At 34.8% G+C, this 18,266-nt stretch overlaps 1 protein-coding gene across 5 annotated transcripts in view; it reads right to left on the reverse strand.

Annotated features, from left to right (window-relative positions):
* The window catches only part of HECTD1 (HECT domain E3 ubiquitin protein ligase 1), a 64,096-nt gene that overhangs the window by 17,587 nt on the left and 28,243 nt on the right, over nt 1–18,266 (reverse strand). For 3 of the 5 annotated variants that reach the window (XM_050898398.1, XM_050898400.1, XM_050898396.1), the window contains exons 12-26: nt 18,065–18,235; nt 16,731–16,953; nt 13,255–13,518; nt 13,061–13,137; nt 11,503–11,637; nt 11,124–11,270; nt 10,661–10,755; nt 10,129–10,234; nt 9,342–9,476; nt 9,117–9,256; nt 8,278–8,601; nt 7,638–7,804; nt 7,281–7,457; nt 3,680–4,516; nt 179–400 (exon numbers count right to left, since the gene is read on the reverse strand). In XM_050898398.1, coding sequence (XP_050754355.1) covers nt 179–400; nt 3,680–4,516; nt 7,281–7,457; nt 7,638–7,804; nt 8,278–8,601; nt 9,117–9,256; nt 9,342–9,476; nt 10,129–10,234; nt 10,661–10,755; nt 11,124–11,270; nt 11,503–11,637; nt 13,061–13,137; nt 13,255–13,518; nt 16,731–16,953; nt 18,065–18,235 — 3,220 coding nt within the window. The remainder of the gene's footprint in view (nt 1–178; nt 401–3,679; nt 4,517–7,280; nt 7,458–7,637; nt 7,805–8,277; nt 8,602–9,116; nt 9,257–9,341; nt 9,477–10,128; nt 10,235–10,660; nt 10,756–11,123; nt 11,271–11,502; nt 11,638–13,060; nt 13,138–13,254; nt 13,519–16,730; nt 16,954–18,064; nt 18,236–18,266) is intronic. The other 2 variants (XM_050898399.1, XM_050898401.1) reach the window with 2 other exon arrangements.

Genomic DNA, 18,266 nt, shown 5'->3' on the forward strand with positions numbered 1-18,266 from the left:
AATACTACGTTAACATTATTTTACTTACTGCCTTACAGAACTAGTAACATATGAACAGCTCAACTTTCAAATACTTTTCAGTAAATAAACTACTACATGAGAAAATCATAGCAACGGGAGAAAAGGAAAAAATCATTAATGGGAAGTCTGCTTATGTTCATTTAAAAATGAAACTTACCATATAAAGAATATTCTGCCTCCTGACCTGTATCGCTCTCACTAGATGTTGATGTTAGGCTAGTAGTTAGAGTATTACTAAGCGACTGACCAACAGATAAAACTGTAGTTGCTGTAGCTACATTGCTGCTGCTAGTAACACTGGATGTAGACATGGTCACTGTTGATGTGGTACCAGTTGTAGTCAGATTAGGAAAACTTTGGGCACCCATAAGAGGAGAAGCTATAGATAAAGATACGGTAAGATAAAATAAATGACTTGATGACTTGAAGAGTACAATTTACATGCATGACTCCTGTGTTGAAAAATATATTTGGGGTTGAAAAAAATTATCAGATATGTTATTTCACAATAAAGAATAACAGACTAAAGGGGAAGGGTTTCCCAGTGCAGAAGTGCACCCTACAATGCAGATGCCCACTTCTGAGCATATTCCCTTGCATACATTTAAAACAAATAGTTTTATTGAATAAATCCCCAAATCCCACTGTAAATCTGAAATCACTTCATTTCACTTTCAACATATGAAAAGTATTTCTGAAATCTGTTACTCCAATACTGCGTCTGTCTTTAAGCCTAAAATGTATTTTAACCTCTAAACGGCAATATAATTAAAATTATACAGGGAAAACAGTTTAACTATATATATATGAATTGAGAACAGAACATAATAAGACAAATGTGAAACTTGTGATTTTTGTGCATTTTTCTAAAGTTCTTAAAGCAGCTCTGACTTGTTATCTTTCACATAACTATTAGCACATATGTTCATGATGGGCAACAAACCTGAGTTGGCAGTACTGCGAAACACATGACTTAATACCTTACTTATGTTGGATGATTTATATAAGTAATTTTCAGAATAAGCAAGCAACAACTAAGAAGTTACCTTACTGCACATTTAAATAAAACACAGTAAATGCATTTTAGTTAACAACTGAAACAAGACTGAATTCACTGTAAACTCAATAGGAAGAATTTCAGGTAGCGTACATAACTGAGTATAAGTTATATCTATGTGCAACTACACATTTACATCCCAATCTTCAAAACATTTTCTCACACACTTATCTTCAGAGGAGATTAATCACACGTCTGCACGTGCAAATTTGAGGGGTCACCTATACTTAAGTTTAAACCTTATGTTTTTCAATCTAACTTTTCTAAAATTTATCAAATGCAAGTTTTGCGGCTTTAAAGTAAATATTTTCATTATTATAGCTTATGTAAACTGAGGCACTGCTTTCTTAAAAAAAAATTAAACTAAATTCTGAATTTCAGAGTATTGTTATCAAGGTTTGCAAAGGTTACTACCCTTGAAGAAGGATACAATACAACAAAGATTCTTCCCCTAAGTGCATTTGGTAGCTTCTTGAGAAAAGTAAGTGTTACTGTTTCTATTTTTGTTGTTTGTCAGATACTCCTTTTTTTTTCCCCTAGGAACATAAGTAACAGTTTGTAACTAAAAATATAAAAATGCAAACAAAATATCAGCAGAGGTGACCCAAGCAGGTACAGTGCTTGAAATTATTTCTATGGGGAGGGAGAAAGTGAAATTTAAATTTAGGGATGTTAATAAGCCTATGCTCATCTCTATGAAAGCATGGAAATTTTCCAAACCAAAGGGTTTTTCTTTTGTTGTTTAAGACCTTGAAAATAAGTTGTTCAGTATTCGTATCTTCCACCCACTTCTAATTAATAACAGTAAACTTTTTGCTGTTACAATAAACAGAAAAAGCCATTAAGTGTCAGCATTTCATTTCCTCTGCATTCAAGAACAAATTGAAACTGGCTACCCTAGACACCACTTAACTCCTGGCAAAGACTAATGTTTTTAAATGCAACCACTACAGCAAGCCCAGAAAGACTTACATCATTAATCGTGATTTCAGGCTTGACTTTCTGGTTTGGTTTTTTTTGTTTTGTTTTTTGGGGGATTTTAGCGGGTGGTTTGTTTTCTTTTTAAACCTGGACAGGCCAAAGAAAAATTAAAAAAAATTCCAACCTTTTTACAATGCTCTAATAGAACTTTGGTGAGACTGCTCAAATTCAGTCTCTGATCTCTTTTTGGGGCACAAGTTCCCATTTAAAGTTTCTATTTGCATTAAATGTATAAACCAAAATAATTCCTACATTAGGGATAATTTTAAAGTATGAATATATTTTAATATTAAATCCAATTTTTAATTTGCCACATTCTTATTTCCAACTTTAGCACTGTATGATATCAAACATTCATGAAATCTGTTAAACATGCTGTTGAAGTATCTTACTATGTTTTCCAAAGGTGCTCTCTCTCTCTCCCCCCAGCACAAAACTACTTCAGAACCAGAGGCACTGACTATCTGCCTAAAAGGGGATCAATTAATGGAAATCTTCCCTTGCGTATCTTATTTACATTTTTAATGCAGGCTGCAAATGTTCCTCCCCCAGTATCACAATATGAATGTAAGAATACATAAAAAATTATCCTCAATAAAAAAGAAAACACTCACTATTAAAAAAATTTAGAAATGCTACAAGCAAACACCATATTTTTAAATGAGGAAGCACAGAAGTCCTAGAAAAGCATGAAAGCTTAACAAGAAAACGAGTGCTTCTTTCTAGCTTGGGTCATTTTACTTTTTCTAGCCTGCCTACCTCATCAAATGCAGCTCTCTGGTTAAAATGCTATCACCATTACTGAACAAAATACCTAACGAGGCTGGTTGAGTAACAACTCTGATGAGAGCAGGCTGAAAATTCAGAAAAGTGAACTCACAACAAGCAGGTTTACAACTTACCTGCTAATACCTTGATCCTACATATAATCTGAGAACATGCAAATGTTAAAGCATGTACATAATGTCATTTAATCACTGTTAACTACAAACTTCCTTACACTTAACATGCCTGAACAGTTTGCTGAATCTAAGCCTTAATGACCATACCATCTTTAGAAAACATACACAGTATTAGAGTACATCAAGTTATTCAGCCTAATAAGAATGCAGGAATCTACTAAAATTTCATCATGCTGCAGTTTACTTTTTCTTTCTACTGTGTTCTTAGATCCTAAGCTCAGAGACTCCACAATATGCACAAACTGCCCTTCCTGAGGAAAAAGGAAAAATAACAGAAATAGGCAGATACAAGGTGAGTATGTAAAATCTATGCAGATCACAAAGCAAGAGTATCCCACATTAGCTACTGTTGCTGGTCTTCCATCCTCTTGATCTAAACCATACTCTCTCTCTCTTCCTAAACATGTAATAGACATCAAATTCAAATTATTTTCTATTTGATGGGTAATCTGTGTAATCTCGCATCACAGGGCAATGTAACACTTTCCAGCTGACATGAACTCTGTGAGCTCTTCATGAGTTCTACAGGTACACACAAGGTCAAGGCTGCTCTAAGTTAATTTCTCTATCAGGCCAACAGAATCCAAACATCTTTAAGTCTAATGAAAGCCAAAGAAACAACAAAAGCTTCAGCTAAAAATAAACATAGCTCACTTACTTGCAGTGCTCATGACATTTCTTCCCAAAGTATTAGTATTGTTATCACTGCTACTTCGGCTTAAATTCATGTTGTTTGTGGCATTGGTACGTGCTATGTTTGCCACTCTTCGTACAAAGGACTCCAGGCTGGAAGTTTCTCGAGATGATAAGTTAGGAACGCTTGCACTGGAGCTCATTGGTGCCCCAGCAGCCAACAAAGAACTGACTGAGAGTCTGTTACTTGCTGAAGAGCTTAGAGGTCGTTGGGAAGTTGCTTCTTTATTAGTCAGTTCAGAGACTGAACTCACGTCAGGAGAGCTTACGCTAACAATTCCCATGGATATAGCACTGGACTCCCCAGGAGTACGTATTGAGTTATCAGGACCTAACTTCCTCTCTGCATTTTCATTTCCCATGTCCGCTGTTAAGGTGCTGGTGCTTGCACTGGAAGATGACCCTACTTCAGCCTGAGGCACACTATCAGCGGAAGACAGAACAACAATTGGTTCATGGACGTCAGTGCCTGAAACTATATTTTGCTCCATTACACTTTCTGATCTCCGTTCCATTTTGGTCGAACCCAAGCTGATGTCGCTGCTACTGGCCACGCTACACACAGAACTGCTGCTTCCTTTTCTACTTGAGGAGCCTGCAGCAGCAGTCGTCTTGTCTGGACAGTTGTTTTTCACCAAGCTGCTCCATGACTGCGTTGTGCCTGAAACAGTGGATGAAACAGGTTTGGGTGATGCCGCTGAATCAGGGTCGTACCCTGGTGCAAGCTTGAGGTCAAACTTTCCTTCTGCGCCCATACGGTAAGAGTTAGAGCCACCAGCATCCCAGGTGACATCAATCCAGCCTGGAAAGGGACAGGAGTTTGTGAGATCCAGCAGAAAGCAGACAGGAGCGTGTCAGACAGTAGCTCCACAATGTGGGATCACCTTCTCATAAGGGCTGCATGTCTGAATTAATAAAAATCACTAAATAACCTTTAAAGGCAATTAAAAAGGAAGTGTTTAGATCTAAACGATTTGGTACTTTTAAATGTTGTTAACATTGAGGCAGCAAGCATGATCAGCCTCTATCTTCAGGGTCTCAGAATCCAGCCAAAAGTAAAGCTTCCTTCAGGAAGGAACCTGACCTACTAGGATCTCTTGAAATTTTATTAGTAGATTCTCTAATAACAGAAATGTATATTAAAATGTATCATCATAACTTTATTAGTATCTATCAAGAAATTGTAATTCTTACAAGGACATTCTATAATGTTTTTCTTTGTTGGATGCTCGTGAATAAGGATATTTACCCAACAGAAGACATTTTATGAAACCAATTAGTTTGGGATTTCTTACTCTTGCCCTATAAAGTGAAAGAATTAATTTACTGATACTCAGCTTTTTAGTTCAATAATTTACACAGACTCAAACATTTCTTATTCATAGGAAAAGTCTTACAGCAGTCAAGTAAGGACTACTTCAAGTAAGATTTCAGGGTTGCAAAAAGAATACATTTCATAGAATGAAACTTTACACTGGGACCAAAACAACACTGAAAAGAGATGCTACTCTTCAATTCCTTTATTAAATGATTATTTAGAGTACCAGTATTTTTTTAACAGTTAAATGTAATAAATCTGCAATGATGAGGGTAACATGCAAAATTTAGCTAACTAGGACAGAAATAGGGGCAAAACAATTTATTTTTGCTTGTCTGAGTACGTACCACAATCTCAGAGTCACCTAAAAAAATTCCGTCTAGTATTTCTTATTGTATGTTAACTGTACAAAACTTGGTGTCACTATTTTAATTCATACGTATTTTCTTTAAAAATAAAATCTCTAAAGCTCAGTCATCTTCCGTAACATCAGACAGAAATGCAAAACAAGATGTCAGGTCCAGATGTACACACATATTTTTCTTTAATAAAATAGAAGAGACCTAATTTGAAGTAAAATATTCTTTTTAGTAGTCAGGTGCACTTTTACCTTACAGCTATCCAAAAGTCATCACTTCCTAGACCAAAACAGAAGATCACAGGCAATTTTCTATTTAGAAATATCACTCTGGAGGAAGAGTATTTAAAAATAGATAAATTTTTCAGATATACGTAGACATCTCATCCTCACATGAGCAGGTTTAGATCATGTTATTCTTGTATGATTTTATTCCATCTTCATGAGCTATATCTGAGTAGCTTCATGTCACTAAAACCTTTGAAGAGTAAAGTTGTGAAGCAAGTCTGAATTTTTTCCTTTCTACAGTTTATTTGCCTTTCTTATCAAATACAAAAAAAAAGTTCCATACTGTAGTTAAACAGTATCATTTTTCCCCTTTATGAATATCTAAACAGGGTATTTTGTACAAGCATAACTAAATAACTGTTCTTGTTCTGTATAGTTCCTTTTCCTAAAATATTGATTACAAACAGTTTTAAATCTGCACAATTTTTTAATACACATTATGTACTTGGAGTCTAACTGCTCCATCATTACAGCCCTAAAACAATTCAAGATTTGTCTAAACTTGTGAATAATGACAAAAAAGTCAATGGGATACTATTTTCAAAATTCTATTTGAAAGACAACTGTGGCAGGAATAAGAGTCTGCAGATACACGTTTCACATTGTTTGGCATCACCATTTGATAAATGAACCTCAATTCCACCTATGCTTAAATGGGAAAGTTTTACTGGAACATAGGAACGAAAACACTGATTTAGTAGACTACTACTCACCAATAATACCTAAAGTCTTCAAAGTGAGAATGTAGCTATGTATACTGTTGCATCTGATAAGAACAATATACAGATGGCGGAAGAATTCCCTACAAGCTATACTGAATGGCTTAATTAAGATTCAAAGTTTCAAAACATTTTAAGACATTGTACTTCGGACATTTCTCTGTGTTTGAGAGCTGACAACTCGATAAACTAGAAGAAATTTTAAAATCTGGCTAAGAACGAGCCTAAGAGTGGCTGAAGATGCTTCAGAAACAAGGCAAGTTTTACATAGCCCAAAATAGGGGGGAGAGGGATGGAAAGCATGTTCAGCTGGCAAGATCATCACCTCTTCTGGAGCCTCTTCAATATCTTAGCTTCCTGAGGACTGACTTCCCTGGCTGCTGTAGGTTTTTATTTTGCTCCATAAGTTAATTACTTTTCATGCTTTTAATTAAAAAAAAAAAACTTGATCCCAATGAAGCTAGCAAGGTAGGAAAGGTACAGGATACAACAAAAGTCAAGAAAAATATTGCAAATGCTAAGCTAGAAGAAATGAAGAAGGTAATTATAGATTTTGCAGGCCCAAAGCTTGCTTAATCAGTTTGCATCAATCCCCTTCATAAACTTTTTCTTCTTTGTAACAGATGTCTAAATAACAATTTGGTATTTTAATTAAGCAAAGCTCTACAAAAGTTTCATTTACAGTAAGAACTTTTTTTCATGCATTAAAATGGAATTTCACAAATGGACCACAACAGTTGTAGTATTTGAGTTCCTTCTCCCCAAAATATTTAAAGTTTTATCAACTTCTTCAAGACACTCCAAAGGAAATACTTTAACGCTACCATTCCGCACGAACTAACTATGCTACAGACATTTACAAATTCAGGCAATTCATGCTCACCGTTATGCAGTTCTCCTGTAACAGTGCCTTCACCCTGTGGGCTTCCATCCTGATCTCTCCATTTCCAATCAATTCCTCTGATTACACGAGCTCCTGGAACCATGTATTTCAACACCTGAGAACGGACCAGACGTCGCTGCCTTCGCAGATTTGCTTCAGCTTCTTTAGCAGCTTTTCCTATAAGAAATGTAAATTGAAATGAAAAGACTTAAAAGTATTGAATGGGGAATAATTTTGAGCTTGTTTCTAAGCAAGTTCCACTGCAAAAGTTAACCTGCTTTTTCACACTGATTTTTACATTGTATGTTCATAAGCATTTTAAGAGGACAAATAGGATGTACACATTCTTTTTCTTACCCAGCTGATCTTCACATACTCCGTTCACAGTGCCATAAAGTTCAAATCCAGACAGGGAGAGGTAGTGTGTTTGCCCACTGGCATTCTTTCCCATCTGTTTTATTCTAACATGTCTCCAACCTTGTTTCTCATCTTTTGGAGGATCTAAAGGCCATGTTGCTGTAGACCTTTAAATTTATTAGAAAGGAGGTGTGGGTGGGGGACCGAAAAAAAAACCAAACCCAAAAACCACAACAAACAACCCACAAACGCAAAACCAAAAAACCTTAGTACCAAAGCAAACAAAACAATAATGCTGATCATGTACGGATAAAATCATAAAACTGCCAAGAATACAAGATACATAAAACCTATTAACACTAGGGACAAACCCTGGATGAGTGCTGATGTTACTATTTTCTCAAAAAAATATCAAATGCAAAATTTACAGTGATGGAAAAGCACAAACGCCATTATGTGAACCACACAGAGAACTTACGAACCACTTATTTTCCAGCCCATCCTTGATAATTTATATCACCTACCATTTCTTTATATAGTTACGTTATTATACCTACAGTACACATTAAATTAGTCTACAGCCAAGTACTTTTTTTACTGAGCTCAGTTTTATAAAAAGTGATAAAAGACACTGACATACCCTGGTTCATTGAGACTACAGTCATCAACATGAGTATACAAAGTAGTCCAGTTCTGTCCATCCTTAGATACCTGGAAAACCCAATTTCTGAGAGCAGACCGTCCATAACCTCGAGCATGGCGTAATGTGTAAGCTGATGGTATAACCCAAAGGCCAAGATCTATGGCAAACCAAGCATTCTTATCATCGTTAGTATGACAATTGAGAGCTGAACTGTCACGGCTTAGGATGTCTTCTAAACGGCCATAAGGCAGATTTCTTCCTTCTGAGGATGTAACCACTACTAACCCATAGGCTGCTGGATTTACCCACTCGTATGCAGTTCTGTATTAAAAAGAGAAATGTACTGTTCAATTATTACTTACATTAAAAAAAACAGGTATCAGTAACATTTGACATTTACTGTAAATTGTATATTACAGCTGAGTTTATTACAAACCAAAACGATTAATATAATTTTAGATAATTAGATAACTTTAGAGATGTTCCAAACATCACTTTACTACAGTGGTTTAAAAAAAAACAAAAAAACCCCCAAAACCAACAAAACCAAACAAACCCACAGCAAACAAAAACAAAGACCCAAAGTTCCCACCCCTTCATTTCTTAGGTAAGCATACAAACAAATTCTCAACACAACTTCACAGATCCGTATTTTTCTATTATTTAAGTAGAGCAAAAAGAAATGTAATTCTGTTGATCAACAGCAAATGATATCTCCCACCTCTAAAAAAAATTGTAACGGATTTATTTTCATTATGAATTCTCTCTCCCGACCCTGCCCCATGGATCAGTTTATTGTGTCTGACTTCAAAATATTTAGCTTTGAAGAAACTCACTTTGCATTTGTCCCAATCCAGTAAATAATTCCATTTTCATCAAAATCATGTTGATGCCTGAACACAAATGTTTGGCCCTCACGTAGTTTTCGTACAAAAACAAATGAAGCCCTATCAAAGTCGTACCATTGCTTTGCTACCTACATATGAATGAAAAGAAATCAAATATTAGAGATGCGGAATGCAACCAGTCCTTGTGAACTGTGTGTATAGTATGTTGCTCACCATTTTCAGGAGATACTGTTCTAGAGATTCAACAGTTGCCAACGGCTCCATCTTTAGCATTCTACCAGTTCGATCTATTAAAGATGTCTCCCCTGAGGCACGTTCCAAACGAAACCTCAAGCGCCTTGTTAATATCTGAAAGAGTAGCTAAACGTTAATATAGGCTTTTCTGTTTAGGTTTTGCAATTTTAAGAAAAGCAAAATATTTCACTACAACAGTTTTAGTGATGTATCAAGTGTTTTTGTTGTGCAACTTAAGTAAACTATATTCTAATTTAATGCTTTAAAAAGTAATTCCCTAGTACTCCATTTTTTCAATTAACCAAACAATTCTTTAATATGACAGTCAATGTGTAAGTCAATTACACATTCAATGTAATATTTTCTCACTTTTCACGTGTTTTCATAGCTTTGATTTCCAAATCTTGTAGACTAGCAACTACAATAATATAAAAGCTGAAAATGCTTTTTCAAAATAGCAGCAGTGTTTTTGCAACTGTCTGCAACTATTTTCTAATCTTTTAACATCAAAACAGAAATATTCACACATTACTGTCATCTTGCAAAACCCTGAAGTACGCTTTCAAACAGAAAAAATTAAGACTCCACACAAACTGGACAAAACCAAATAATATTTTTAGCCAAACTGCAGCTTTCCTTTATTCTATCCACTTTTACAAGAATATGCTTCATACAGACTTAATGTGTGTAACTTTTCCTGAAATTCACATACAACATTTAGTTGTGTATCACTCAGTATGATACATTGTTATCACCATACATTTACCTGAAGATTATATGTAGATCCTGGTGTATCATACAAGTGGAGAGGTAGACGTTCGATAGATTCCAACACTGCTATCAATTTCCGAATTAATGCAACTGCTGGACGACTGTGAAAGTGAACAGTTACTATGTTACTACACAACAAAGAGAAAAAAAATGCTACAGTATCTCAGAGAATAGTACCCAGCTACAGCAAATATCTCAGCATGCAATTTCTACTGATATCATCTGTTCTAGTCACATGGTTACAGCATAGTAAGAAAAATATTAATCTGCACAGTGATGAACAAAAGTCACCTTTATATTTGTCAACAGATGTACATTCAGTGCAGTTGACTCTTACAGATAGAAGGAATTCAGTAAAATTTTCAATTGCTACTTCAATCCCAGATGCTGTCTTTTAAGACCAATTTTCTGTTCCAGAGAAGGACAAATTGAAATGGAAAGAACAGTTCCTTTGTCTTTAAATTATTTTACACATAGCATACTGCTTCACAGATGCAAAGGTTTTTTTGGTTTGGTTTTGTTCTTACCTTTCATCATCTTCATTTTCACTGAATGCTGTTTTGAAAACGTTTATTCTCTCTACCAGTTGACTACAGTCTTGTTTCACGTCTAAATCAACGTTCTACAAGAAAAAAAAAAAATTACTTATAATACAAAGCAATATATTCATTCTTTATACTGGCAAAAATATGTTTCGTCTCACTGAATTCCCTATTTAAAATCTGTATATGAAAAGCTAAATGATATCAGCCATTAGAACTGACCAGTGTTGATTTAAAGATTTTTAATGGCTTATTCGAACTAAAGTCATCCATTGCGATAGCATATATTCAACAGGTAGACCACTAACTGGAGCAAGTCTGCCTGATTTTCATCAGGACAGGAAAAAGCCACATTTATAACAGATTTTTAAAATTAAGGCACATGCCTATATTATTCTGTTTTTTAATAGAAAGTTTTTCTTCAGAGACTTATTTTCTATAAACTCACATTATTTAAAACGGTAAGCAACGATTGAACTAAGCCACTACTGCACATTTCATATGGAGAAATAGTATTCTCATCCTTCAATAGTACAATTAAGTTCTCCAGAGCAGTCTTCATTAAATCTCTCCAAGTATTTTCTCCCTCAATACACTGGAAGACAAAAAGACAATTATGGTGAAACAAGGTAACAGTTTTTCCACTTCCTTCATTTGAAGAATAACGTCCCTGTAAAGTATATAACTAGGAATTACATGCATTAAAAAACCCCACTTTTCAGACAGACATATTGCGACTTTCCTTTACATCATGACAGACTAGTCTGAACGTTATTATGTGATTTCCACTGACATCACACGTTATAAATTAAAGGAGGTACACTTACCTGTCTGTTTGTATGAAGTTCCCATGCAGACTCTAACTGGGTTGCTATGTTCCTCAGTGTTACAACTACTCCTCGAGGCATGCTTTCAACAGCTTTAAAATGATCATCATATAAATCTCTCGCCATAGTGCGTACCTACAAATGGATTTTGATAATCAGAAGTCATACCTTACTGATATGAGACTATTATCATTCTCCAAGATACTAGAAACTTGGTTGTCTTTTTTAAAGTCCATGACAGACACAAACAAATAAGGAAGAACCGAAACCTATCATACACCATGAAATGCAAAGGTTGTGAAAGGATAAAAGTACAGGAGAAATAAATGGAAATACACAGAATCTTATTGAAATTTACAGAAACTAAGCTTACCATCATATATTAAATTAGAGCAAAAAGGTAGGAGAAAAGATAGGACTCTCAATCTGTAGATCTGTTTCTTTAGAACCGTATCATGGATCTGGTAATCTTTTTAGAGGTCAGATTAAGAGGGTTTTATATGGTTTCTGAATACTCTATTCACATTCCTTAAACCAATTCACACAAAAAGTCCTTATGTGACCTTATACTAAGAATTACTTCTTCTACAAAGTATGGATCAAACAAGATACATATTTGATAAAATAAGTTCTTATTAAGCAACATTTTGTTTATAAGAAATTTCCCCCAAAATCTTTCCTTTTCATTATCATCATCATCATCATCATGTGTCCTACAATAATACATTTCACAAGCTTCGGAGCTACACAGGACAATCTCAGGTATGAAAGAGCACTGCCTTCATTTTATCATCCCACCTATCCTCATTCACACAGTATTTTAATTTTCAATTTAGTGTCACATTTCCTCAGATATAAGTGTCCCTACATGCTGCAGATTTTTGGTACAGAATGTATCAGTTGCACTGTTAGAAACTGTAAGAGAGGTCAAGACCGAAGATTAGCTTGAGCCCTTGGCATCAGCTGGCCACAAAATGTACTGTTATTTTGTGTTTTTGTAAAAAGCTTAATACTTGATTTCTTAGTTCCTCTTTTTCCCTCAGCTTGAGAAGAGAAAGAATTTTAGAGAAGTCTAAAATGAAGGTGTTTACACATTTTGCTTCACTACAACTCTTAAAATAGAGACTGTTCACTTCCATCCCCCATCTGTCATGATATCCAGTCTAAAATTAGTATCTGAATGTATTGAAGTAACATACGCCTCTAATACAACTGTAGTATTGATCATAATAACTTTTCTTTTTGCATAAAAAAAAGAAAAATCTACAGAATTATACAAATATAGGTCAGGAGGATTGGATTTCCTTACGTTTTTAAAAGAAAATTAGTTTTCCTCTAGAAGAGCACAGAGTTTACTAAGACTGTTGGATAAAAGCACCTGCAGAATTGCTTTGTTCTAAGTGAAGTCCTCCCCTTCAAGCTTAGCATAAAATTGTGTCTACTTGAAATCAGAGAAGATTTTAATCCTCTAAGAGGAAACTACAACTCCATAATCATGTTATAAAATAAAACAAACTCAATTAAATTCTAAGTATAAAATCGACAGATGCTCACCAACCTTTTGCTTTGTCTTCTCCAGTTTAGATTTTAGCTTTCTTCCTCTTTTGCCTGTCCAGCCAGTCACAAATTCTGACCCTGCAACATATTTTTAGAAGAGTCACAATTTCTCACAGGTATGAAAAGCCACAAACAGCAAAACTACCTCATACGCACTTGCTCCTACCTGCACATAACACATACCTACATACTTACCCAAAGAGGTTTCAGCTGTAAACGAATGCTTTGTTCCTCTGTTAGATTCAAACACAAAGCCTGGCAGATCTTCTTTCAGTATTGTAGCTTGCTGACCATCGGAATTGTGAATAGCAATTTCTCCTTCTTTTAAACAGGTGAGTGACCAGTTTCCTACAGTAAGTTTAGTTGGCCCTGGTGCCGATAAAATTGGCTGGCTGGTGGTAGATGGTTTTACTTGGCTTCGAGCTCTTTGCAACTTCTCAAGGAACTCACTCCTACTTTCTATTTAAAAAGAAACAAACATTTTCTTTTTTTCTTCCAACAATTGACTCCACCATCATATATCTCAAACAATTTTTATTTTTTTTGTTTGCAAGAGCAAAACAACTGAGTACATTCAATGCAAAATTAAGTTTGAAATTAAGGGTCTTAAAGTGTTCTAAATTTCTTCCCAGTATATTTCTGTACTTCGGCAGTGATTTATTCCACAATCACATCAAAGTGGACAATGCAACTCTTTCTGAATGGTGCTGTTGACAAATGTATTAATTCATCTTGACAATTATAATAGGAAGATCAAAGAAATTCATGATAAACTTCTAGTCTTGCAAAAATAATTTATCTCATTATGGCCACCACGAACCATTCTCAAAAGTGAGTTTTTAGAAATAGGATGAATGAGAAATAGGATTTAAATGAATTCTCCAACAGGAAAACAGCAATCAACTTCATAGCTTAAACCAACTGGAGAAAAGATGTTGAAGCCATATAAAAACCAGAATAAAATTCACAAAACTTTAGAGTCTGACAATCAACATGTGCTAAAAGCAAAACTGAGCTAATAGCTATTTGCTCAGATTAAGTGTCACAAAGGCACCCCCAAAAAATTTTTTATAAGCTATACTAAAACTTTCATTCATCTCCTTTGTAGAACCTCTATGTTCACCTCAGAGAAAGTAAGAAAGCCACAATTACGCTACTTAATACAGTGACATTATGCTAATTCAAGTTATAATGCAGATGTTCCTATTCCTTTTTTAGTAATTACAAAAATTTTAAGGACCTCTATATCTCAGAGACAAACATGAAATATAAAACCCTAATGGCACCACTTGATTAAAAGCTAACATTTATATGGAGATATTTAATAGATGACAAACAGGATCATATCCTACTTTTAGGATATGTAGGTAATCTAGCCTGAAATTATTCCGAACAACTATCTCAGTTTTAAATAAATTATATTTTGATATTGTAGTAATTAAAAGGCTGCACACTACATTTGAAATGCTAATTAGCATAATTCCAGAAAAACTGATGAGTTCATAATTTAAAAAATAAAATTCCATATAAAATAAAAATGCAATAATCTCATTAATGTAAAGATTACATCTCAACTTCAAAGTTAACAAGTATGCTCATCTTTCAGCATACTGATTTGATAAATACAACTTTTATAGTCCATGCACTTGTAAAATTGCTGTTTTCCTTTTGCTGCAATGATTTATGTTCTAGGTTTTTAAAATTCGCCATTTTTATTGTTGTATAATACAAAAATAACCGCTATGCAAAAATAATTATGCACTCTTGAGGCATAACATTCTTTATTGCTTAAAATTCATAGCATCCAGAGAGGTTGATAAAAATAATTTTGAAGTTTCATATGCAGAATTAAAATTCTGTTAATGAAACCTTTCCAAATTTCCATAATTACATTTTAACAAATTTATTATATAACATGTCGCACTGAAAGTGCAATGATTATACAGTTGGGAATAATTTCCAGTTCCCTTAGACAGAATTTTGAGACTCACTTAAAGCTTCAGAATTACCATTAAATTTCAATTTTTGCATTGAACTTTTATTTTTTCGAAAAATTCAGACAAAACAAGTATTAAGCTAATGTGGAGAGGGGTGAGTACAGACCTTCCAAAAATGTTCATAGTATATATATTTCCCCCTCCCACCCCAACTTTCATCATGCGATACACACTAAGAAATTCCATTACTCAACCCTCTATATTCTTGCCAGTCATGAAGTTACGAAAAAGTATACCATGAGATTAATCAGTAATGATTTAGGGCAGCAGAACATATAGTATAGTTCAGGACTTAAAGATACTATTCTGAGTCTATACTGTACTGTAGTAATTTTAGTTAACAAATACTAGTTTCTTATCTCTTAAGTAAAAGAGGTTGCTGCACACACTTAGAGCTAATGGTTAAAGTCCAGGCAAATTACACTGCAATGTCAGCACTCTTAGTAGATGTCTATGACAAAAAATTGCAAGAAGCCTCATTTAATCCTAGTTTAGCTCCTTCCCTTCCATAATACCCATGCTACGTATCTTGTTCAAAAATTTGGGATTTATTCAATCTTTTTTAAAAGACTGATATGAAGAGACACATCTTAAATTCTCAATCTGACTTCTTTTGTTTTAAGCTCTCTTCACTCCAAATTCATCTGAGCCGTCCCCATTTCACCCATCTTGTACAGAAATAGTAAAGTCTCATCCCCTCATCCACATCATTTGGAAGGAAGAAAATGGAATTGGCATCCAGGGGCTATGAGGATTTAAGAAGTTAACCTCATGGATCTTCTTAAAATTGTATCGTATGATAAGTATCTCAACACAGAAATTGTTTACCTTTCAAGGTATTAGCCTTGTTAAAAAGAATGCAAGGATACATCTTCTAACCACCCCCCCCACCAAAATAAATCTAGAAGTGGTTTCCAGCTGTAAACACTGTATCACATTTTGCCTTCATGCCCCAAAATCGATGGATAAAGTCATTAGCATTTCATTTCTATCCTGAATCATAATATGTTCTGTTATTTCACTCAATGGCTTGCTGAAAACATAGTAATATTGCAAAGCAATTTATGTCTGCAGGTTCATAAATGTATGAACTGTTGCAAAAAAGATGAAACAATAAAGGAGGGTTGTTTCTGCATCCAGAACAAGTTGTGTATTCTGTACAGAAAATTAAAACCACCTGTGCATTGCCAGTGCATAAGGTCTGTTCCCTTATCCTCTCTCCGATAAACGATTAAGACACTGTAATTTGTTTCCCAATCTTGATGAGAAACTTTCCATTACTTTGTCTTCAAACACATGCAATTTCATTCTGCTAGCTAGAAGCAAACAACAAATCACCATTTCAACCTGCTTTTCCTGGGACGGCCACTACAAAGTGCTTTTAATGACTGAGGTGAAAAAATTAAGTATGCGTGAAGAAGAATCAAAACAAAACGAAGTTAATACACTTTTACTGGCAAGATGTTTACTTAACACAGTTCACCAAGGAAGTCAAGTTATGGTCACATGCTATCTGATAAAAAGCATCACAATTAACTGACCACCTTCCACCTGTTTACATCCTTTACTATTTAGTAGACCAATTCCTGCAAAACAAAATAGCTCCAATCAAATTATATAAACAAATATAACAGTCTCAAAACTTAACTTGGACTTGAATTGTAAAGAAACTACCTGAACTATCGGATCCTCCTTCAGGGCTACCACTGGAATACATCGTGGCGAGTTTTCCATCCAAGATAAATCTGAACCATCCATTACTACCATTAGATAGCTCCAGGGCTGCAGCATCACTCCAGATATACAGGCAGTCCCTTCCCCTAATGATTGACCAGTCTCTCCAGTGATATGGTTTACCCTGTTGCAGTTCTTTAGCATCCTCCTGTGGTTCATCCTCCTGGAATAAAATTGTATTAAAAAACAAAACAACAAACCAAAAAACCCACAAACAAAACCAAACCCCAACCCATTAAAAAACTCCAACAAAAAACCAACACACAAAACACAGACATTTTAAAAAGGCTTGAGGAGAAAAAGAATTACTTAAACCAAAAGTGTAGGAATTATACTACTTCTGTCTGTAAAACGTATCTTTAAAAGTATTCTTTAATAGAATACTTTTAAGAAGTTTCCTTTCAGATACAGATTTATCTACTCAAAAATAACAATAGCCTACTGACTGGGACATCCCCCTCTGTTCAAAACTTGTACTGTGAGAAAAGAATCACAAAATGGTTGAGGTTGGAAGGGACCTCTGGAGGCCATCTAGTCCAAACCCCTGCTCAGGCAGGGCCACCTAGAGCCAGTTGCCCAGGACTATGTCCAGACAGCTTTTTAACATCTAAACACTAAAAAAAACCCAAAACAAAACAAAAACAAAAAAACCCCCAAAAACCCCACCACCACACAAAACAAAACAACCAACCAACCCCTAAAAACCCAAAACCCACAGTAAAAAAGCTTAACTATACACTTAAGGCTTAACTATAAATCTTAAGTGAATGGATAACAGAAGTGGTCTGTTATCCATTCAGCCCATCTGAGCGGTCAGTAATATGACTGTTGGAAATTGGTAAATAACTTCAATACGCACTGAAGGTTTTCATTATGTAGAAAATAATTTTCTTTTTTATATTTTTAATATATTCCGTAACAATGGTTAAAACATCTGTAATTATTTGATGCATGTACATCGAAAGAGATGCACTTTGTTCAGAAAGGATTCATTTCATTTAGCAGTCATTTTCAACACACTAGACAAAAACAAGCGTCAATCAACTTGACCACAAGTAAGTATGAATAGGGAAACTCAGCTGATAATAATGTGCTAATAGAAAATGAAGCTACAGAAAACAACAACAAAAACAATTAAAATAAGTGGCATACAATAAAGCATTAATTTAATAACCTAACTAACTACCTTGCCCTGCACATTTTCACAACAGTGAAAATTGTACTACAAGTGTTGGTTTTACAGGAACAAATAAGGCTATCAATTCTGTACTCACCTTCTCAGGTTTAGACTCCTCTTCATTTTCATCATCAGATGACGGCCCCGCCAAAGTTGACACTTTACTGATTACACCAAGTCTAGCCAGTTGGTCTAGAAAAAGATCACCACCTTTATCCACCAAATCCCTTATGATTTGCAAAGCTAGCAAGTGGCCATCATCATCATCCTGTAATACATTGGGATGGAAAGGAGATAGT

Source organism: Gymnogyps californianus, chromosome 5 (genome assembly GCF_018139145.2).
Source record: "Gymnogyps californianus isolate 813 chromosome 5, ASM1813914v2, whole genome shotgun sequence".
NCBI lineage: Eukaryota > Metazoa > Chordata > Aves > Accipitriformes > Cathartidae > Gymnogyps > Gymnogyps californianus.